Source organism: Achroia grisella, unplaced genomic scaffold (assembly GCF_030625045.1).
Source record: "Achroia grisella isolate CSIRO2021 unplaced genomic scaffold, CSIRO_AGI_Agris_v1 utg1107, whole genome shotgun sequence".
NCBI classification, from domain to species: domain Eukaryota; kingdom Metazoa; phylum Arthropoda; class Insecta; order Lepidoptera; family Pyralidae; genus Achroia; species Achroia grisella.
Window position 1 is genome coordinate 392,067 of NW_026712578.1, and position 24,290 is coordinate 416,356.

The following is a 24,290-nucleotide window of genomic DNA, read 5'->3' on the forward strand; positions in this document are numbered from 1 at the left end:
GCTCTAAAGCTTACTGCGCTCGGGGGCGCTCTTTGCCTTAATTTCGACGATTTACTCGGCTACATTGTACCAGAGAGAATATAGCGTTATAGTTGTATTGTCTATGTTCACATGAACATCACGTGACATAGACTACGGGTAAAATTAGAGAATGAATCTCAAAACAATTATACAACTGCACTAAATCACTCTTATATTTAGAAGAAGAATAGAAGAAATTAGTGTTATTTAGAATAGAATAGAATAGAATAGAATAGAAAATTATTTATTCAAATTAAAATAATTTAAGTACTTTTGAATAGTATGACTATAATGTTAATTCAATTTAAAATTATTTATTCAAATTAAAATAATTTAAGTACTTTTGAATAGTCATAGTAATCATTCTTTTAATCTACTACTCATTCGGAAATCTGTCTCATCACAAGAAGAACGAGCAAGAAACTCGCGTGTTGCTCTTTTAAATAATCATAGTAACTTTACATTTCCAATTCGAAACGTGCGAATTCCAACCAACAACTAGCACTAATTTAGTATTTTTGGTAGTTTTGTATGTAAAGTTACAATGATTATTTAAAAGAGCAACACGCGCGTTTCTTGTTCATTCTTCTTGTGATGAGACAGCTTTCCGAACGAGCGGTAGATTAAAAGAATGATAACTGTGACTATTCAAAAGTGCTTAAATTAAGTTTATTCGAATAAAGGATTTTCTATTCTATTTAAAATGTCACTATAGTTAAATAATTATTTATATCCACTTAAAACTAAATGTATTTACACGGCAGTTGCAATTCTCAACTCTATAATCAAGTTATGACGGACTTAAATTGAATTCCACGACTGTTTCATGCAGTTGCAACTTCCTCACAGGAGAGTTTATTACTTAACCTAGACAATTGTTTCTAGATTTTGAGATGTAATTGATTTATTAATATATTAGCTATTCGCCCCGGCTCTACACGGGTGTACACGTGTTATATATATAAACCTTCCTCTTGAATCACTCTATCTATTAAAAAAACCGATTCAAAATCCGTTGCGTAGTTTTTAAGATTTAAGCGCACGATACGGACGGACAGTCAGCGACAGCGACTTTGTTTTATACTATGTGATGTAACAGAAATATATATACATTTTTTTTTTTTTTTGTGGATAGGGCCTGCGCTAACGATTTACGCTGGCGGGGCACCAGTATGATTTGTATTGATTAACGGAATTTAACACGATGGTAAACCGCGTGGACCGACATTGTACATTGCACAGTTATCTAGTAGCATTATAATGTTTAGCAAAGATTTATCAATTCAGGAGTAGAGAGGGGTAAGTCGTAATGATATTCCCAAGCAGTTCCATCTCGCCCCAACCTCCTCATCCAATAGCCGACTTCTGCGAGTGGTGGAGACGTGTGAATCGGTGGATTTTAATAAGTTTGCGAAAATTTTCATCAGATACTGCGATGGGGTGACAGATTTAATACGGGCGGAGTTTAATTGCTTGTCGAGGATGCCCCGACCCCGGGTGGGTATTGGGTTCGGCCCTCGTGATTGGATTTATTTGAAATGCCCCGATCTTTTTACTAGATTCCGAGGGGGGGTGTAATGTTGTTGACCTCTTTTTGGATTATTTATACGTTTATTTCATTTTGTGAATGAAGAGATACTATTTACTATATAAGGCATGTCGTATGGTTCCTACTACAGCGTATAACTGTTGTTTAAATTCTTTATAATAAATAATAAATAAATGACCCTGGACAATTAACAAAGTCTGTCAGTCCCAAGGTAAGCAGAGCTTGTAGGTACTTAACAACTGATATAAATACATTTTTTTTCTATAAATACATACATAACATACATAGAAATCCCCCAGATCGATACAAACAATTATGCTCATGAATACAAAAGTTGGTACCGTGCGGGGAATCGAACCCAATTTCAATAAGAGTGCAAAATTTCATACTTCTCCGTCCGCGCTGCTTCACGCATTAATTTATTTAATACTAGCTGTGCTTGCGGTTTCACTCGCATAAAATTTATAGCCTATATGTTATTCTGATGTATTAGCTATATTACTGTAAAGTTTAATCAAAATTCGTTCAGTACTTTTTGCATGAAAGAGTAACCAACATCCATCCGTACTCACAAACTTTATAATATTAACTAGCTAACTCGCCCCGGCTTCGTCCGGGTGTACATGTAATATACATATAAACATTCCTCTTGAATCACTCTATCTATTAAAACCGCTTCAAAATCCGTTGCGTAGTTTTAAAGATTTAAGCATACATAGGGACGGACAGACAGCGACAGTGACTTTACATTTATAGTAATACATTTTACACGAACTGACTCTACATAGAGTCCTTTGTTTCAGCCTCAATAAATTGAGCATTGCAATAATTTGAATACGTTTAAAATTGTAACATAAATATATATATATATATATATATATATATATATATAGATTCCTTAACAGCAAAACAAGCAATTTTGGTGACATTTTAAATGTGGGATGTATTTATTACAATTGTATAATATTTTTGACTGTCACTATAAAATTATATATTTTTACGTATCTGTGTGTGTGTATGTCTGTGGCATCGTAGCTATTAAACTAATGGACCGATTATGATGGGTTTTTTTCTGCGTGTACTTCTGTTATGTCTGTAGCAGACTACCTAAATGAATGGCCCGTTTGCGCTGTGATTTCTTTTGTCCGACTCAATACCCCGACGGCGCAATTTTCTAAAAAAGGGGTAGAAAGTATGTTGTTTTATGTATATTTTCATTTATATAATACGTTTAGGGTACACGAACGGACTCTACATAGAGTCCTTTGTTTCAACCCTCAATAAATTCGGCATTGAAATAATTTGAATACGTTTAAAATTGTAACATAAAATTAAATATACATTTCGTAACAGCAAAACAAGCACTCGGCATTTGAATACAATTAAATATATTGCATTTAACATACAAACAGATTGAAAACAATTCTGCCCACTCCTGCTTTTTGAGGGCTCTTACCTTCGGCCTATTGTGTCCACAATGACCCTTCTGTAGGTACTGTGTAGGGTTACCAACTAATCTGATTTTATTGGGACGTCCCGATTTAAGACGTTTGTGTCCCGTGTCCCAACCAATGAGGATTTTACGGAAGTAGACTTTGTAGAAATTCTGCCGCTCGTCTTATATTATTGAAGGCCTACGGTCTAGCGGTTTAGCATACCGCTTAAATTCCGATGGTCGCGGGTTTGATTCCTCGCATTGTACCAACTTTTGTATTCATGATACAAACCTCAAAATCAGTATGACTTTAGGTTTGTATCAATCTGGGAAGGAGTGGAAAAGCCTCCAGCAAGGTGGACCGACGATCTGGTCAAGATCGCTGGAAGACATTGGATGCGAGCAGCGCAGGACCGATCGTCGTGGAGATCTTTGGGGGAGGCCTATGACCAGCAGTGGACGTCTTCCGGACTGCGATGATGATGATGATGATGATCAATCTGGGTGGTTTCCTATGTATATTATGTATGTATTTATAAAAATATTTATATCAGTTGTCTAATAGCCATAACTCAAGCTCTTTTTACAGTGGGACTAGATGACGTTGTGTGAATTCTCCAGAGGTATTATTAGTATGAATCCCCGTGCTGTGTCGGGTCCATCGTATGACAGAGAGAGAAACTCCGAGCAGTCCCCGGGACTTGTGACCCGGGCGTAGGTTTAAGGTGCCCTTTGCGTACGTACCTCAACACTCACCTTCACAGCTCGTATTTCTCTCCCTATTTAGCCAAATCTGGTAGGAGCCTGCTAGTGCTGGTTTAGATACACGTTTTAGTATAGGACTTATTGTACAACTGACTGATTTTTAAAATAATGCGAATTTAATAGCATAGTAAAGAAAAATATCAAATTCAAATTCAAAAATCATTTATTCATGTAGGACATTTTAGCCGCTTATGAACATCAAGTTTTTACATTATAATTTTTTTTCCCTACCGTCCAGTTCGGTATATAGATCCAATTGAGATGAACTGGCAAGAAACTCAATTGAATTACTTTTTTTTAAAAGCCATATTATTTACCATGCATAGTTATTTATATAGGTGTCTATGTCTAACATTAAATGAAAATCCCGTACATGAAAACTACTGCCAGGCACACTTTTCCCTACCGTCCAATTCGGTATATAGATCCAATTGAGAAGAACTGGCAAGAAACTCAATTGAATTACTTTATTTATCAAAATATTAAAAATCCACATTCACCAAAATTTTTTTCGTCCCGTATTTTGTCCCTTTAGTCCCGAAAAAATTAATACAAAAGTTGCTCAACCTAGTGCTAAGGTAGTATCAGACAATGGAAAACGTAATTGTATGACTGTTATATAGATTAAAATATCCTTAAAGTGCGGAGAAAAAATATTGTACCAATTCTTAAGTACATTACCTAAGTAGACTTTGTATAAAGTCATTTGCGTATTTCTAACGCTAAGTACCATGCTATATTCCACTTTGATCGTTGATAATTTTTTTTATATTGCAAAATATATAGTCATGTCCCATGATATTATAGCCTTCATAAATAGCAAGGCATGAGTGCGTTACTAAGGCATCTCATGATGACGTGATGATCATAGTACTATGTCGCTTTACTTTCAATGGTCTCGAGTTCGATTCCTTGAACTACACAAACATTTGTATTCATGAGTATGATTGTTTGTATTAGTCTAAGTATTTTCTATATACATATACTAGCTACTCGCCCCGGCTTCGCCCGGGTGTACATGTATTATATATATAACTCTTCCTCTTGAATCACTCTATCTATTAAAAAACCGCTTCAAAATCCATTGCGTAGTTTTAAAGATATAAGCATACATAGGGACAGACAACGACAGCGACTTTGCTTTATACTATGTAATGATGACACTCGCTGGCTCTTGAACTATGCGTAGTGCGGTGACAACTCAAATTAGAACTATCGACATAGAACTAGTAATTGGCAACAGAACTAATTGATTGGTACACGAACAATCGAGATCGCGACTCGTACTAATTAAACAAGTTTTCAATTTCAATTAGCAAACAATTGCTGTGCACTATTAAAATGACTAGAGATGCGATCATTCTGTATCGATGTTTGCAATTAAATGTTAATTTTATAAACTTAACTAGATTGATATATAATTATAATAATTTATATACTATCTTTTATTCTAAACAAGCGACACGTCCTGGCTACGCACGGGTATTACTATATATTATACATCCAAATATTGGTCCGAAAATACTCTGTTGATGGATGAAAACCGCTTGAAAATTCATTCATTCAAAAATCGCAAACACACAAACAATCGCGGTAAGTTTATTCAATAATTTATATAGATAAATCCTAAATTTTCATTACATCTATTTAATTAATTTGTATCATCATCATCATCGCAGCCTGGAAGACGTCCACTGCTGGACATAGGCCTCCCCCAAAGATCTCCACGACGATCGGTCCTGCGCTGCTCGCATCCAATGCCTTCCAGCGATCTTGTAATTAATTTGTATGAAAGTTACAAAAGAAAACAATAGGTAAAATAGCTGTATATGGAGTTTGAGTTTAAAATAGAATAATATAGTGAAAGAGAATTTTGTAAAGTAAACTCTAGAACAAGAGCATCGTTTTTAGAAATTCTTTCATTCAACGACGACGACGACCTCGGTGGTCTAGCGGTCTAGCACACCGCTTTACGTCCGATGGTCACGAGTTCGATTCCTCGCACGGCAGATCTAGCGGTCTAGCACACCGCTTTACGTCTGATAGTTGCGGGTTCGATACCTCGCACGGTACAAACTTTTGTATTCATGAGTATGGTTTTTTGTATCAATCTACGTATTTTATATGTACTTACCAAAAAAAATGATCTATGTATATGTATCAGTTGTCTAGTACCCATAACACAAGCTTTAGCTAGCTTAACTTGGGTCTAGATGGCGCTGTGTGAATTGTCCTGAGATTATTATTATTATATTATAGGTACATTGTTATATTGCCGTCAATGGCAATTGTTCGCCAGCGTGCTCCGCTAAAGCAGATTTCAGCGACTACAACGCCATCTCGTTTGAGTGACCACAATTAATATAATAATTAATATTATTTATGCTTATAAACTTGAAGTAAATATATAAATAGTAAAGATTAAATTTAATTATAATTAAACGTAGGCTAATAATACGATATATAGCCTTATATTATACACATAACGCACATAATTATAATGGCACGTGCGAAGTCAGGGTCAGTCACTAGTTCACGAATAAGACGTAATTCTATAACTATTTATTTTAACTAACGAATGATTTAGCTCGCGATTTAATCATAGTATTTGAAATAGCAATCGTAGATTTTTTTTTGTAAACTGTTTGTAATATATTAGTTAAAACATCAATAAACACAAATAGATAAGTCACCTCTGAGGTGACTTATGTATCTATTTGTGTTTATTGAGAATACAAACAAACAGAGAAAAATTTCAAAAAAATATTAATATAGGTTCTTTTACGATTCTACCAATAACAGTTTTTCTTATATATATTTTATGAACAGCCAGCGATAAATTACAATTTTATCATTTTTCTTATACATATTATTATATCTTTTATGGACAGACTACAAGTTACAAATATTATATGTATAGATGTGGATATTACGGCAATATAAATTGAGAATTAATAGAAAAATGCCAAAAACCGTATTTGTGCGTTCCGAAATTTGGTAGCCGGAATAATATTAGCTGTCGATATTCGTTTTTTGCATCACTAGTCAGCCACAGATCTAAGACTAACTAGATGCGATTTAATTTTGTGTTATTTTTAATTTAATTTATTATATTACTAGCTACTCGCACCGGTGTACATGTATTATATATAAACCTTACTCTTGAATGAAAAAAAAAAAAATCTTAATCTTTAAAAAAAAAAGCGCTTCAAAATCCGTTGCGTAGTTTTAAAGATTTAAGCATACATAGGGACAGACAGCGACAGCGACTTCTTTTATACTATGTACTGATGATGATAATGATATTTTTTAAGGAAATTAGTTTTAATTTTTTTTTTGGTTCGGTTTTTCCCTTTATAGGGAAAGGCAAAAGGACTTAGCCCATACAGCCATTGTCTTCAGTAATAATTTCTTATATAATTTTTTTTTCCAATAATAATTAGTTTTAAGTCATTTGACTTAAAATGGATTACCCAATTTATTCCTTTATCCATTCTTCAGTGTATAATATGAATGTGGATTGATGTAAAGGGAGGGGACGCCCTAAGAAAAGATGGATGGATTGTGTGAAAGATGATATGAATAAAAGAAGAGTATGTTCAGATATGACGACCGATAGAGAGCAGTGGAAGAGAATGACATACTGCGCCGACCACATATAATGGGATAAAGGCAAGGCAATGATGATCTAACCATTCTATTATGTTGCCAGTATTCGTTGTCCTTTTTAATTTTATTTATTACTTTCATTCACTCATAGTGGCATTCATTCATTCATTATCCGAGAGTATCTAAGCTCAAATTTAGGTCAATTTTAGATTTTTATAGATATCTCTTTATATATTACTTGCTAACAACGCAATCGTTGTTTTGGCATATAAATTAAAATCGCTATTAATAAAATAGGGTGATATTAGAGTGAAAATTTAGGATTATATGTATTTTTTAATGCCCTGATGGACTACCCCTAAAATTTAGGGGTATGAAAAATAGATGTTGGCCGATTCTCAGACCTACTCAATACGCTCACAAAATTTCCTGAGAATCGGTCAAGCCGTTTCGGAGGAGTATGGGAACGAAAACTGTGACACGAGAATTTTATATATAAGATTATTATATATATATATATATATATATATATATATACATATATGATATATCGCTATTATTATTTATGTTTATTCATTCCAGCTTACGCCATCCACCACTTTCTTTTCTCCTCTACCCAAAGGTTGTCTGGAAGAAATCGCTTAAGCGATAAGACCGGCTCTCTACCTACATACTCTGTATCTTGTTTTGTTTTGTATTTTTTATGGTGCAATAAAGAGGTACAAATAAATAAAAAAATATATATATTGTGCGAGAGTAAATCTCATCCAGCATATCTATATACATGTTCCACGGTTTCGCCCGACTCCAATAATGTTGAGTGACACTGACGCGACCCCTCGCTTCCGATATTCCGAAACCCCCCATCATTGGGGCGCTCCGCCGCAAAATTATTTTATTGAAAATTTAATTTGATTCTTTGTTCACGCGGAAAATTATTGGATATAGTTTTGGGAGTAGATCTAATCATTACATAGTATATAAAACAAAGCCGCTGTCGCTGTCTGTCCGTCCCTATGTGTGCTTAAATCTTTAAAACTACGCAACGGATTTTGAAGCGGTTTCTTTTCATAGATAGAGTAATTTTAGACGAAGGTATAACTAACTTTTGCCCGCGGCTTCGTTCGCGTTAATTTATCCCCTTTGAGGTGGAATTTATCGAAATCCTTTCTTAGGAGATGCCTACGTCATAGTAGCTTTATGCATGCAAAGTCTCAGCCCGATCGGTTTGACAAAGTTTCATACAAACTTTTATCCCCTTGGGGGTAGAATTAATCAAAATCCTTTCTTAGCGGATGCCTACGTCATAACATCTACCTGCATGCCAAATTTCAGCCCGATCCGTCCAGTGGATTAAGCTGTGCGTTGGTAGATCACTATATCAGTCAGTCACCTTTGAGTTATATATAATTAGATACATGTACACGCGTGCGAAGCCAGGGCAAGTAGCTAGTAACATATCATACTTTAGTACAAGTTCGATTTTCTTATCAACTTTTCTTTGTTTATTTCATAGACTACTCTGTTAGTCGTGATAATTTTATACATACCGGATATAGATACACATTTTTTATAGCATAGAGGATAATCGAGCTTGCGGCTCACCTGATGGTAAGTGATTACCGCCGCCCATGAACATCCACAACACCAGGAAAATTGCAAATATGTTGCTGGTGTTTTAAGAAGGGATAAGCTCTTTTCATTCTAATTTATACCCTATTCTCTCTGATGTATGTAGGAAATGTAATGCGTAGGAATGAAGATAATATTATAAGGAAGGTGTTACATATGAATGTGGATGGTTATAACGGCAGAGGAAGGCCGAAAAAGAGATGAATGGACTGTGTGAAAGATGATATGGTGAGAAAGGGAGTAAATAACGAGATGACTGCGAACAGGGATGAATGGAAGCGAAAAACATATTACGCCGACCACAAATAAATGGGATAAGGAAGAAGCAGATGATGATGATCTCTCCGATGTATAAGCTATATCACTGTAAAATTTCATTAAAATCCTTTCAGTAGTGTTTGCGTGAAAGAGTTACAAACACATACTCACAAACATTGGGGTCCAAAATGTTAGTACGATTGTTTCAGTACAACTAGTGTGATAGGCTTCTCGATAATCTATAAATTTACATTATAAACGCGAAAGTTTGTGAATATGGATGTATGTTTGTTACTCTTTCACGCAAAAACTACTGAACGGATTTTAATGACACTTTACAGCAATATAGCCTATACATCAGGCTATATTTTATATTGAAATTAAACGCGAGTGAAGCCGCGGACACAGCTAGTTAATATTATAAAAGTATGTGAGTATGGATGGAGGTTTGTTAATCTTTCACGCAAAAACTACTGAACGGATTTTGATGAAACGATGAAACTTTACAGCAATATAGCTTATATATCAGAATAATATGTAGGATATAAATAAATTGCTGGTACATCTAGTAAATCAATATTTCCCAATATTCGGATACCAAATAAAATGAATAATCCTCCAATAGTACACGATTCAGTGACGCGCAAACAAAATCTCGTATTGCATTAAAATGGGACCTTACCTACTCGCAAATCCAATAATACGTTTGAGAGGTTAAATTAAAAAGTTGGCATTAAAATTGAATTTTTCACTGGGAACCGAACTAACGAGCCGTGAAGTACGCGCCTCGGAAAATAGTCCAGTATTAAAGAGCTGGCGTACTAGATATTCAAAAGCTTCATTTACATTACGAAAGGAATTATCATCTTAGTTATAGATGGCATTACCTTATGTATTACTAGCTGAGCCCGCGGTCTCATCCGCATGAAATGTATAGTCTATATGTTATTCTGATATATAAGCTATATTACTGTAAAGTTTCATCAAAATCCATTCAGTAGTTTTTGCGCGAATGAGTAACAAACATCCATACATACTCATAAACTTACGCGTTTATAATTTTACTAGCTTTTGCCCGCGGCTTCGCTCGTTAATTTATCCCCTTAGGGGTGGAATTTATCAAAATTCTTTCTTAGGGGATGCCTACGTCATAGTAGATTTATGCATGCAAAGTCTCAGCCCGATCGGTTTAAAATTGACAAAGTTTCATATAAACTTTCATCCCCTATTTTATCCCTTTGGGGGTGGAATTAATCAAAATCCTTTCTTAGCGGAAGCCTACGTCATAACGTCTGCCTGTATACCAAATTTTAGCCCGATCCGTCCAGTGGTTTGGGCTGTGCGTTGATAGATTACTACGTCAGTCACCTTTGAGTTATATATATTTCGATTTAGATTTAACAAGATTTTAAAGCGAAAGTTTGTGAGTACGGATGGGATCGATGGATGGATGTTGGTTTTGACCTTTTCATGGTTAGTTTAAAGTTTACACTCAATCCTGAGGACATAAAAACCATTGTTCCTAAGAATATCTTTCAATTATGTATTGTCTCTGACGGGTCTACAATAGATCTATGTACGTTATAGAATTTCTCCAGTCAAAATTTGAATGACTGAAAGGAATTCTGGAGTGATGGAAATAGATATACATACATGTTAACACCAATAGGGGAGAACGGAATTGTTATATATTACGGACTGATGACCCCACTGTTAGTAATGTACCATGATATGTTGAATTCCACGTGGTTTCCCTGGAAATCATCGTGTTAAATTCTTGGAGAATTTACTATGATGGGTTAATTGACCTGACCTCATGATTATCCTATCATTCTCCACTGGTGCCCCGCCAGCGTAAGCCGTTAGCGCAGGCGGGTGAATCAATTATTATTTTATAAAGCTGAAGAGTTTGTTTGTTTGTTTAAACGCGCTAATCTCAGTAACTACTAGTTCGAATTGAAAAATTCTTTTTGTGTTGGATAGTCCATTTGTCGAGGAAGGCTTTAAGATATATAACATTACGCTACGACCAATAGGAGCAGAGCTGCAATGAAAAATATTGGAAAAGGTGGAGAAATGAAAAGCAGACAAAATTGCGCGGATCAGCTAGTATTAGTACAGATTATTACTTACCTTTATCTCCCTTAAACTCCACGTTACCCCTGTACCACACGATTTTGGCAGCTGGCTTCGCATTCTTCACCATACACTCCAAAGATACTGTTTCACCCTGCTTCACTTCTATCTTCGAGTTTGGCGGGTGATTCGTTATCTCCACAGCCGTGGGTGGCGCTGTGAACAAACAGAGTAAAGTTAGCAATATATAGTTGCAATTTAACAATGATCTAGCGGTTTAGCCCACCTGACTTTCCTATGGTCGCAAGTTTTATTCCTTGCACAGTACAAACATCTGTATTCCTGAGTTTATTCGTATTGATCTGAGTGTTATAATAAAAGTAAAGTTAGCAATAGAAAGAATAAGGCAATTTGAAGGTCATTACTACACATTGGTGTAGCGGTTTAGCACACTGCCTTACTTTCCTATGGTCGCAAGTTCGATTCCTCGCACAGTATTATTTATATTTGTTTTCATGAGTACATGTTGTCAGACTATTATCATCTGAAATATAAATCGTCTCAACTGCCAACATCGTATCATTACCCCACAACATATTGGTCTGTGTGTTTCTTATGTATATTATATATCTTATATATAAAATTCTCGTGTCACAGTTTTCGTTCCCATACTCCTCCGAAACGGCTTGACCGATTCTCATGAAATTGTGAGCGTATTGAGTAGGTCTGAGAATCGGCCAACATCTATTTTTCATCCCCCTAAATGTTAGGGGTAGTCCACCCCTAATTTTTTTTTTTTATTTTAAGGCAAAACAACGTTTGCCGGTACAGCTAGTATATTTCTAAAAAAAATGTATCTAAGTATTAGTTGGCTATTTCCCTTAACACAAGCCCTGAATAGATATAGCCCAAGATAGATGAATTTATAGAGATAGCAATATATAGCAAGAATAAGTTTATTTGCGGACAACGTTATAATTTATTTTTCATACTGCTTTCTTGATATATGATAGCGTAGCGGCTTTTGTATTGATTGCCGCATGCATCCTCATGTAAAGTGCGAATACTGTAACTACCATATAGTAATTTTTGAAGCTGTGACGTGGTCGAGTGGAATGAGTAGTCATGCTCACTAAAATGTCCAGACATGTGGCGGCGTGGTGGGCCGGGTCATTGGGCTCCCTAAAATATGATCGAGCGCAGTGATGGCTGGCTCATCCGTCATACTCGTGAACGAGTGCTGCGTGTAGGGACTGGTCTGCTCTTATCACTACGACTGATTTAATCTTATTGCATATTTATATTTGACCTAAAAAATTAGTGCTTGTTGGTAGTTTGTATTCACACGTTTCGACTTGTAAATGTAAACTTACAAGGATTATTTAAAAGAGCAACACACAAGTTTCTTGCTCGTTCTTCTTGTGATGAGACAGCTTTCCGAACGAGTGGTAGATAAAAAACAAATTGTTATGACTATTCAAAAGTGCTTAAATTAAGTTTATTTGAATAAATGATATTCTATTCTATTCTATTCCTGCTTAGCTTAGCTTAGCCTCACTATATGGGACTGCGTAAACTGTCTAAAAGACAGTAAGACCGCCTTATTTTATTATGTATTAAAATGTACACATTTTCTTTGAGACGAGAGCGTGGCTCCGAAATTATGAATGAATGTTACATTTTCTTACTGTATAATGGATATAAAAGCATGTTCTAACAAACTAACTAACCTTCATTTTTATAAAACGCTAGCTGTACTTCGCCACTTAGGTTGTTTTTTAAGACAATATAGGTATACACCTATGGGAAGTATCAAAATACATATAACCTACAACAAGATTCACTGTCAATTTTGTATATTTGCTTATCTATATTTAAAATACAAGTATTTTTTATATATTGTTTAGTTAAACCATTTCTGTCACTCTTGTTGACTGTTTCAAAACGTCTTCCTCTTCCTCTCTTATTATTTACTAGCTACTCGCCGCGGCTTCGCACTAATGTACTTGTATTATATATATAAACCTTCCTCTTGAATCCCTCTATCTATTAAAAAAACCGCTTCAAAACCCGTTGCGTAGTTTTAAAGATTGTAGCACACATAGAGACGAACAGACAGCGATAGCGACTTCGTTTTATACTATATAATGATGATTACTAAAATAAATGAAATTCCTATAATGAAACTCCACGAATATTAATTCCAATGGAATTAAACTAAAGTATTTTATTATTCAAACACCGTTTAACCATTTTTCAAGGAATTAAAAGCCAGTCAACGGAATTGCCGGGATCGTAAATTAAATATTACGAATGGAAAAATGTCGGATTATATTAATAAATTAATGTGGCTGAATAATGATTTAGTCAGCAATTACGCCTTCAATTCGAAATGTCACTCGAATGAATGGGCGCGAAAAATGTAGATAATACGCATTTTTTTTTGTAATAAATTGCAAGGAATCCGACGTCATACCTGATGGTAAATGGTGACCATCACCTATATACGTGAACTTTCATTATTCACTATCCTTCATCTTACTAATATCATAAATGCGAAAGTAAGACTGTCTGTCTATCGCGCTTTCACGTCATAAGTACAATATCGATTTAAATGAAATGTTATTGTACTAAAATTTAATTTAAATCGGTTTGTCTTTTAGTACCACAAAGTGGGTCGAATTCAAAATATCTTTATTCATGTAGGTATATTACAGACTTATGATATGTCAAATCTACCGTCAGTTCGCAATGATTTCGAGATGAGAAGAACTGACAAGGAACTCAGCTCGTATTCTTTTCAAATGAATGTTATACATGTTTACAATAATACAGATTCATTTTTAAATTCAAATTTGGGAGAATAGAGTTACGACTTAACTTGTTTAATGGAGTATCGAGCTTTTAGAACTTAAAACCAGCTGAAATATGTACAAGTCACAGTTTATTCATTAATCATAACATTTTTTGTGTTGTTAACAAAACTTCTTTGTACAACTTTTAAAAGATTCTAAATCTGCTTACATTTTATAATATTGGATAGAGAATTGATAATGATTTATAATAGATGACTAATTTCTGCATGCGATTTCGCTTAAGTATCTATAATTAAACCGAATAGAAAGGATTTTTAAGGCCCAGTGGATTAGTGCTGTAAGACACTGCTTCCGATCGCTGGTTCGATTCCTAACAAGTTGCGTACATTTTTATTCAACAGTATGATTGTTTGTATGTTTCTGGATGTTTTTTATTTATATAAGAATCTGTAAGAGACCTACATGAATAAAGATATTGTTGTAGTTTATTCATGTAATAAGAAAAAAGACTAGGTAAACGGAGAAAAATATATATTAATATAGACTACTGACATAACAGAATAGAAAGAAGGAATTGAAGTATCAAAAACAAGAATGTAATATAAAAGAACTATAAATTCAAATACAAATTTAGAATATAAAATACATATCTGATTAGCCAGTTACAACAGATATGAGTTTTGAATTTAAATATTATGTATGTATTTATAAAAAAAATGTATATTAGTTATTTATATCAGTTGTCTATTACCCATAACACGAGCTCTGCTTAGCTTGGAATTAGATGGTGTTATGTACATATTGTAGGGTTATTATTATTATTTATTATTATATTTACCTTGTTACGCTATTCGCAGCATAATTACCCTTGTTACTACCCCTTTTAATTAAAATATAAATCTAGTAGATGACAAGTCATATCAAAATACAAGGTAATTAGAGCGACCAAGATCTTCTGGCTACTCTGAGGGTAACACGGCGTACAAATTTACCTGAGACAAAATGAGTTTCTATAACACATGCGGTACAAGTCATGTCAGGTAGCGTTTAAAATTAAAATCAAGATACATTATCAAATAAATAACACTGGACAATTAACACAGCGCCACGGTAAGCAGAGCTTGTGTTATCAGTATCTACTAGACTACTGATGTAAATATTTATATAGATTTTTTTGAAAATACATACATAATATACATAGAAAACACCTAAATACCTGATACAAATAAACATACTCATGAATACATAATAATAAATGGTAGCACCGAGCGAGGAATTGAACCAACGACCATCGAATGTAAAGTTATGTACTAAACTGCTTGACCACCGAGGCTGTCAAAGTCATTGCAAAAGAATATTTGTATTGTTTTGGTGTTCTTTTTGCCTCAAAAGACGATTCTAAATTTACGTATATTGAAAAATGTAATCGTAAGACTGTATATGACCGATATGAACAAAACTGTTTTAATTTAATGTGAAAAGAATATATTGAAATTTCAATATATTCTTAAAGATACAGTTTAAGAATAGGTGTTTTTTAATATAATTCTATTTTTATATATATTATGAAATTTTACTAGGTTCATATGTTTGAAGTAACTATTTTAAAATCGCTGTAAGTTTATAAATTGTTGATAATGTAACAGGATATTGTTGTCTAGCGACCAACGGTTACGCTCCCCTGGCGACGCACAAAGGTGAGAACTGCTTTGTTGCGGCCAGTGGCTGTCAACTTAGGGGCTGCTCTATCTTTGTTCTATCTTTTTGTGGTTAACGGAGCCACGGCAAACTAATGTGATTTGAGACCGCAATGGTTAACCATTACCCGACTTCGGAAAGAAATATTTTTCTCACTCCCCTGTATTTTATTTTAACAGATTTTATTTAACACATTAGTGTGTCAAGAATTATAAAATCTTAATTTGTTTTCAGGCTAAATTTAATATGAACATTCTTAGTTAGACACAAAAATATCCTCAAAAATAGGGATGGCCCTTCCCCTACGTTACCTCCCCAAATTACGTGTATTTTTAACACCTAAAGTGAGTTTTATTATTAGAATATTATATTTCAATACAGGTATAATCTAATTGGATTCTAGAAAAGCAATTCAGACTACACGTCGACTTTCGGTTTACAAATCGCTCGTTTTATGAAAAAAAACACGTAATATCTTATTGCAATCCCTCCTCCCTTGTTATTTGTGATTTTTGCCAATTCCTACCCCTTTCGAGCCTCAAGTGATTAATGGAAGGTCTCTTGTAATTTCACTGCCTTCTTTCACCCTTAAACCGAAACAGCACAGCAAGCTCTTGCGACTGAAATAGATGTCTCATATGTAATTTAAAGACTTTCTACAAAGTGTACCAAAGTTATAACTTCTTTTTATGTGTTCGTTTATAGCAAAGAATAAAAATGTACTTAACAAATTACCTAAAAGGGTTACAATTAAAGTTTCGTTTACCCCATGGACTCTGGTCTGCCTTAATTAACAACATTTTTATTATTTAAACAACCTATTAAGTTAATTTTAGTACTTAGTACCATTTAAGTTAACGTTGGGGACTGGGGAGAGGGGAGTGGGGAGAGGGGACTGGGGATGGGGACTGGGGAGATGGGACAGTAAAGAATGGGAACCAGTGGTCCTATTGCTAGTGAAAACATCTGTACATATAAGTATTTCTACCTGGTTTCACAACACTTTGAAACGAATTTTTCTGCTCTCTATGCGCAATAAGTTATTATTATTATTACTCTTTTTTCTCTTCTTTTACTTGATCTAAAAGATTTTTTTTCTAACACAGGGGACAAACGAGCATTCGGCTCACCTGATGGTAAGTGATTACCGCCGCCCATGAGCAGCCGCAACACCAGGGGAATTGCAAGTACGTTGTCGGCCTTTTAAAAAGGAATAAGCTGTTTTCTTGAAGGTTTCAATATCGTATCGGTTCGGAAATACCATTGCTGGAAGGTGATTCCACAATGTGGTTGTGCGTGGCAAAAAGAGTCAGGGTTCATCACCACGGATCTTAGCCAAGTGTAAGAGGGGTTACGGAATAAGAAGACGTTAGAATTATTATTATTATTAAAGAAGAAATATAGATCGAATCAAATCAAATCAAATCATTTATTCGCAGAATACAATACTTATAGATGGTAATAATAATAATCGATAAGCCGTTCTTATTACCAATATCTATACTAATATTATAAAGCTAAAGTGTTCGTTTGCTTGTTTTAACGCGATAATCTCAGTAACTACTGGTTCTAATTGAAAAAATATTTTTATGTTGTATAATCCATTTGTCGAGGAAGGCTTCATTACACAGTATAAAACAAAGTCGCTGTCGCTGTCTGTCCGTCTCTATGTATGCTTAAATCTTTAAAACTACGCAACGGATTTTGAAGCGATTTTTTTTAGTAGATACAGTTAAGTTAATTCAAGAGGATGGTTTATATATATAATACACATGTATCCGTGCAAAGCCAGGGGCGAGTAGCTAGTTAAGCTATATAACATTACACTACGATCAAACCGGAGCTGCAATGAAAATTATTGCAAAAGATGAGGAAATTAAACGCAGACGAAGTTGCGTGCGTCAGCTAGTATGATATAATAATAATATAATCTGCTATGGCGCATTGAAAAAATTAAATACAAAAATAAGACTACATAAATGGCTTAAGAAAGGGCGGCCTTATTGCTTAAAACGACCTCTTACAGACAATATGATCTTTATTGAACGGTCACCCTAGTTTCCACCATCAAATATTAATTCAATACAAAAACAAAATTACATTGTAAAATAATCAAGAATAAACAAATTCTAATAGAGCTATCTAAAGGATTACATCGCACAAATATAGAAAAAAAACTCGCTAAACAACTTGTAACAAAACTTTTTCTCAACTGTTTCTACGGCTGGCCCATAATTAGTTGGGCGTCGAGATAAACATAGATACACCGGCAAGAACTCTAATTCTGTACAAAGGGAATTAATTATTCTACACGAGTGTTCTGTAAGTTTAAGAGGTGGGAAATAGAAAACAGTGATAAATTCTTCTGTTACTTTATTTCTGCTTCGTTTGATATGTTTTGTGGTATAGTGGTATAGTGGTTTAGCACACCGGCTTACATCCAATGGTCACGGGTTCGATTCCTCGAAAGTTGAGTATGATAGTTCGAATCCGCCTGGGTGTATTTTAGAGGATGTATATCATTTGATCACTAGGTCTGCTATGGATAAAATGAAAAAGATCTGGCGTAATAGGAACATTACCAAGACAATGAAAACTAGACTCGTTTATTGCCTAATATTCCCCATTTTCCTATATGCGTCGGAGACATGGACTCTTCGTGAAACGGAGAAGAAAGTTGATGCGTTAGAGATGTGGTGCTGGAGACGGATGCTAGGAATATCGTGGACAAAGTTTCGTACAAATAATTCCATATATATAGAAATAGAACTCTGCATCAGAGAGCGCCTATCAACCACAGTGCAATCACGCATTCTGACCTTCTTCGGCCACGTATCTCGAGGTGGTAATGACTCCATAGAGCGTCTCGTAGTGCAGGGAAAAGTGGAAGGCAACAGGCCTAGGCCAGGTAGATCACCAATGAGATGGACAGACCAGATCAAGGCCGCAACGGATTTTGAGGCGTTTTTTAAATTGATAGAGCGATTCAAGAAGAAGTTTTATATATATAATAGGTTTTGCCCGCGGCTTCGCTCGCGATAATTTATCCTCTTAGGGGTGGAATTCATCAGAATTCTTTCTTAGGGGATGCCTACGTCATAGTAGCTTTATGCATGCAATGTCTCAGCCCGATCGGTTTGAAATTGACAAAGTTTCTTACAAACTTTCATCCCCTATTTTATCCCCTTGGGGGTAGAATTATTCAAAATCCTTTCTTAGGAGATGCATACGTCATAACATCTACCTGCATGCCAAATTTCAGCCCGATCCGTCCAGTGGTTTGGGCTGTGCGTTGATAGATCACTATGTCAGTCACCTTTAAGTTATATATATTTAGATGTACGCCCGCGCGAAGCCGGGGCGAGTATCTAGTCATCAATAAAAAAACATCTACAACAAAAAAAAACTAAACTAGGTTGGTTTTTATCAATTTCTTTCGACACGATAATACTGCATATTCCATGTTTTTATTAATGCAATAAAAAAATAATTTCCCCTACGAGGCCACGGCTGAGGTAGTGAGGGTGGCTGTAGATGCCTGAGGGGATGAAATATTTGTTATTTTGAGATATCTTCTGCTTCATCCCTGCAAAATTAATGTCTCGACTTCCTTGTCAACAATTTTATGATTTTACTAACTGTGACTCGTGGCTTTGCTTGTGTGAATTGTAGTAAAAATTACAATTAATTTTAGCAGTAACTTTTTGTTTTTATGTGCCATATAATAATAATAATCTCAGGACAATTCACACAGCGCCATCTAGTCCCAAGTTAAGCTGGCTAAAGCTTGTGTTATGTGTACTAGATAACTGATACAAATACATAGATATGTTTTTCGTAAATACATACATAATATACATAGAAAATACCCAGACCGATACAAACAATCATACTCATGAATACAAATGTTTGTGCCGTGCGAGGAATCGAACCCACGACCATCGGACGTAAAGCGGTGTGCTATACCGCTAGACCACCGAGGTCGTCATATATACTGAAGTAGCTGGCTTCATCTGTTTAGTTCTTTGGTTTTTTCACGTATATCAGTCAAAGAATTTTGATATGTTTTTCTTCTATGAAATTCTTATTAAAATATTGTATACGTGAAATAACAATATGTCGTAAAAAGAAATTTTGATATTTTCTTCTATTACACAAATTAATAGAAACCATATAATAATTTCCAAATTGCACCAACTCGTAGTCTTATATACAGTTGTATATAAAAAATACATATATTATATAAAATACATATGTATTTTACATATGTAAATAAGCAGTCATTGTAGAGGGTGTTTATGTTTCAGTTCTTACTTTTTATTTAAGTACATATCTAATAAATGCGAAAGTAACTCTGTCTGTCTGTCTATCTCGCTTTCACGCCAAAACTATAGAACCGATTTAAATGAAATTTGGTACACAGATAGTCTAGAACCTGAGAAAGAACATAGGCTACTTTTTAATACAAAACAAGTGTTGTAAGGTGTTGAAAAGGGAGATGAAAGTATCGACAAATTACGCGGACGAAGTCGCGGGCACATCTAGTCTATATATGTATATATAACTCAAAGGTGACTGACATAGTGATCTATCAACGCACAGCCCAAACCACTGGACGGATCGTGCTGAAATTTGGCATGCAGGTAGATGTTATGACCTAGGCATCCGCTAAGAAAGGATTTTGATTAATTCTACCCCCAAGGGGATAAAATAGGGGATGAAAGTTTGTATGAAACTTTGTCTATTTTAAACCGATCGGGCTGAGACTTTGCATGCATAAAGCGTATGACGTAGGCATCTCCTAAGAAAGGATTTTGATGAATTCCACGCCTAAGGGGCTAAATTAACGTGAGCGAAGCCGCGGGCAAAAGCTAGCTATTAACAAAGCAGTTGTTATCCAGATCTCGTAGTTTCTATACACAACAGTCATTAAGAATTTCCTCTTTTTAAGTAGATTTCAATATAAATACACTCTTTTTTAGGAAGTCTAGTAAGAAATAACATAAAAAGTATCCACACGTAGCAAAGTGGTGTACGTAGAAAATCCCAAAAAATCAATAACGAATTTAACAAAGCCCGACGAGATTGTAAAACAAAACAGAATAAAAAACAATAACAATACGCTCGGATAGCATGCCAAGTATCTGTGTTATTTCGCTTGATGCATATCTAGAGTTTTTGGCACCAAAGTACGATGTTGAAATTCTTAAATGCGACATATAACTTAATAATATATGGAATACACTAATTTTTATGAAATTTTCAAGAATATTTCGGGTTTAGAATGAAATTTGGTGGATTTTCTTTTTTTTTTCGATGATAATGGAATGGTGCACCCGTGTGTGGAGGATGATAAGATGAGCATGAGGTCAGGTCAGTTAGTCCATTGTGGAAAATTAACCAGGAATTTATCACGAAGGTTAAAATTTATCACGAAAAACCACTAGGTTTTTTTTATAGATGATAATAGAATGGTGCACCCGCCTGTACTAACGGTTTACGCTGGCGGGGTACCAGTGGATGATGATAAGATGAACATGAGGTCAGGTCAGTTAGCCCATCGTGACAAATTCACCAGGAATTTATCACGATAGTTTCCAGGGGTAACCGCGTGGAGGTCAACCGGTCATGGTATAATGCTAGTAATGGGGTCATAAGTCCACGTTACTAACAATCCCCTTACCCCCTAGTGGTTTTTTTTATAGATGATAATAGAATGGTGCACCCGCCTGTACTAACGGTTTACGCTGGCGGGGTACCAGTGGAGGATGATAAGATGAACGTGAGGTCAGGTCAGTTAGCCCATCGTGGCACATTCTCCAGGAATTTATCACGAAGGTTTCCAGGGGGAACCGCGTGGAGGTAAATCTAACATGGTATATTGCTGGTAATGGGGTCATGACTCCACGTTACTAACTATCGCCTTCTTCCTAATGATTATAGCATGGTACAGTCACTAGGAGCGGAGCTGCAATGATGAATCTTGCAAAATTGGGGACTCTGTAATAAAGTGGCGTGGGACATATAATAATAATCTCAGGACAATTCACACAGCGCCATCTAGACCCAAGTTAAGCTAGCTAAAGCTTGTGTTATGGGTACTAGATAACTGATACAAATACATATATTTTTTTTCGTAAATACATACACGGACCGGAAGACGCAGCGTGGGAAGGCCTCCAGCAAGGTGGACCGACGATCTGGTCAAGATCGCGGGAAGGCATTGGATGCGAGCAGCGCAGGACCGATCGTCGTGGAGATCTTTGGGGGAGGCCTATGTCCAGCAGTGGACGTCTTCCGGGCTGCGATGATGATGATGATGATGAAATACATACATATTGTACATAGAAAACACCCAGACCGATAAAAACAATCATACTCATGAATACAAATGTTTGTGCCGTGCGAGAATCGAACCCGCGACCATTGGGCGTAAAGCGGTGTGCTAAACCGCTAAACCACAGAGGTCGATTACGAAAAAATCTATTTAATATATGACAATGGGAAGTTGTTTCTTTTTACAAGCCAAACGCCACAAAGATTAATGTACAGAGGAAGCAACCACTAAACATGATGGGACTTCGGAAATAGTAATGGATAACGTATTTTCTCCTTAATGAAACACTGTTTTATCTGTTGCCCGCTCTACTGTCCACATTAAATAGATCCTTGCTAATTTCTATCTCATTTAATTATTTAGTTTCGTATCAATGCGAATAATTGTCTACTGTAAATGTAGTTGCATCACGCGACTTCGCCTGCTTTTTTTGACATAAAAATAGCCTTTCTAAAGATATTTTTAATCAAACGATTGCATGAATTAAAATTGTATTTTTTAGGCAGATGATAAGAAACATAACACTCACAATTACAATAATAATCATTACATAGTATAAAACAAAGTCGCTGTCGCTGTCTGTCCGTCCCTATGTATGCTTAAATCTTTAGAACTACGCAACGGATTTTGAAGCGGTTTTTTTTTAATAGTTAGAGTGATTCAAGAGGAAGTTTTATATATATAATACATGTACATCCTTGTGAAGCCGGGGCGAGTTTTTTTTTTATGGATGATAATGGAATGGAGCGTCAAACTGCGCTAACGGTTTACGCTAGCGGGGCACCAGTGGAGGATGATAGGATGAGCATGAGGTCAGGTCAGTTAGCCCATCGTGACAAATTCACCAGGAATTTATCACGATGGTTTCCAGGGGGAACCGCGTGGAGGTCAACCTGACTCATAGGGTCATGTCCACATTACTAACAGTTCCTTTCCCCAGTATAATGATAATCGTAGGTATTCAAACAGCGCTATTTGGACTTGACGATAAGGGATATATTATAGGGACGAGGGATATTATTATTATAATCAACGTCTATGTGACAGACTCGACCCATTGGCTTTGCGGCGAGATATTGCATCTCTGTGCATTTTCTACCGCATATATTACGGGGAGTGTTCTGAGGAATTGTTCGGATTAATACCAGCTGCTGAGTTTCACCACCGTACCACCCGCCAGAAACTGAAATCCATCCTGATCATCTGGATGAATGGCGGTCTTCCACAGTACGGTTTTCTAGAAACTTTTTGCCTCGCACAACCACATTGTGGAATCACCTTCCAGCAATGGTATTTCCGAACCGATACGATATTGAAACCTTCAAGAAAAGAGCTTATTCCTTTTTAAAAGGCCGACAACGTACTTGCAATTCCCCTTATATTGTGGGTGCTGTGTTTTAAAAAAAATATATATTGCGCATAATTATTACATCTATAGCTGTACCACAATAAATAAACAGAAATGAATCCATTGAAACAGGATCAACGACAATAAAAACTTGCCAAGAATTGTACAAGCACCGGTTTCATAAAAGGCACCGGAAGCGAGATGAGATAAGATCTGTATTGATACAGGCCACCCCACATTACAGCTGCAAAACATTATTACTGCCAAGTTTTAGATTGCCCAGATATTTTAAGTCTAGTGCTATAGTCTAAATCCAGTGACATTCTCTAGATTTTGTTATCCGATTGCCATATTTGGTAAGCTCATATATATTCTTCAATTAAATAGAAAAATGTCATGTTTTGAAAATTAGAAACTAGAATTGCCTCCTTTTATATAAGTCGAGTAAATTAACCACGCCGTGTTAATCATTATCTAAATACTTTTAAAAAAATATTTAAATTATTTAAGAAAACATAATTTAAATATTTTAAAAAGTTAAAATAATACAAACAATAATTTTTTTTGATGTTTAAGAAATAATAACAATATCTCAGGACAATTCACACAGCGCCATCTAGTCCCAAGCTAAGCAGAGCTGTTATGGGTACTAGACAACTGATATAAATACATGGATACCTTTTTTTGTTGTAAATAAATACATATTATACATAGAAAATACCTCGACCGATACAAACAATCATACT

General features: G+C 35.4%; 2 protein-coding genes across 2 annotated transcripts in view; one reads left to right on the forward strand and one right to left on the reverse strand.

Annotated features, from left to right (window-relative positions):
- Positions 1 to 24,290, reverse strand: part of LOC131849342 (nephrin) — a 328,927-nt gene that overhangs the window by 137,524 nt on the left and 167,113 nt on the right. Inside the window, exon 5 of the mRNA XM_059199397.1 lies at positions 11,403 to 11,561. Within this exon, the coding sequence (XP_059055380.1) occupies positions 11,403 to 11,561 (159 nt within the window). The remainder of the gene's footprint in view (positions 1 to 11,402; positions 11,562 to 24,290) is intronic.
- LOC131849327 (spherulin-2A-like) overlaps positions 1 to 24,290 on the forward strand; it is a 254,387-nt gene that overhangs the window by 30,680 nt on the left and 199,417 nt on the right. The gene's annotated exons all lie outside the window — the stretch shown is intronic.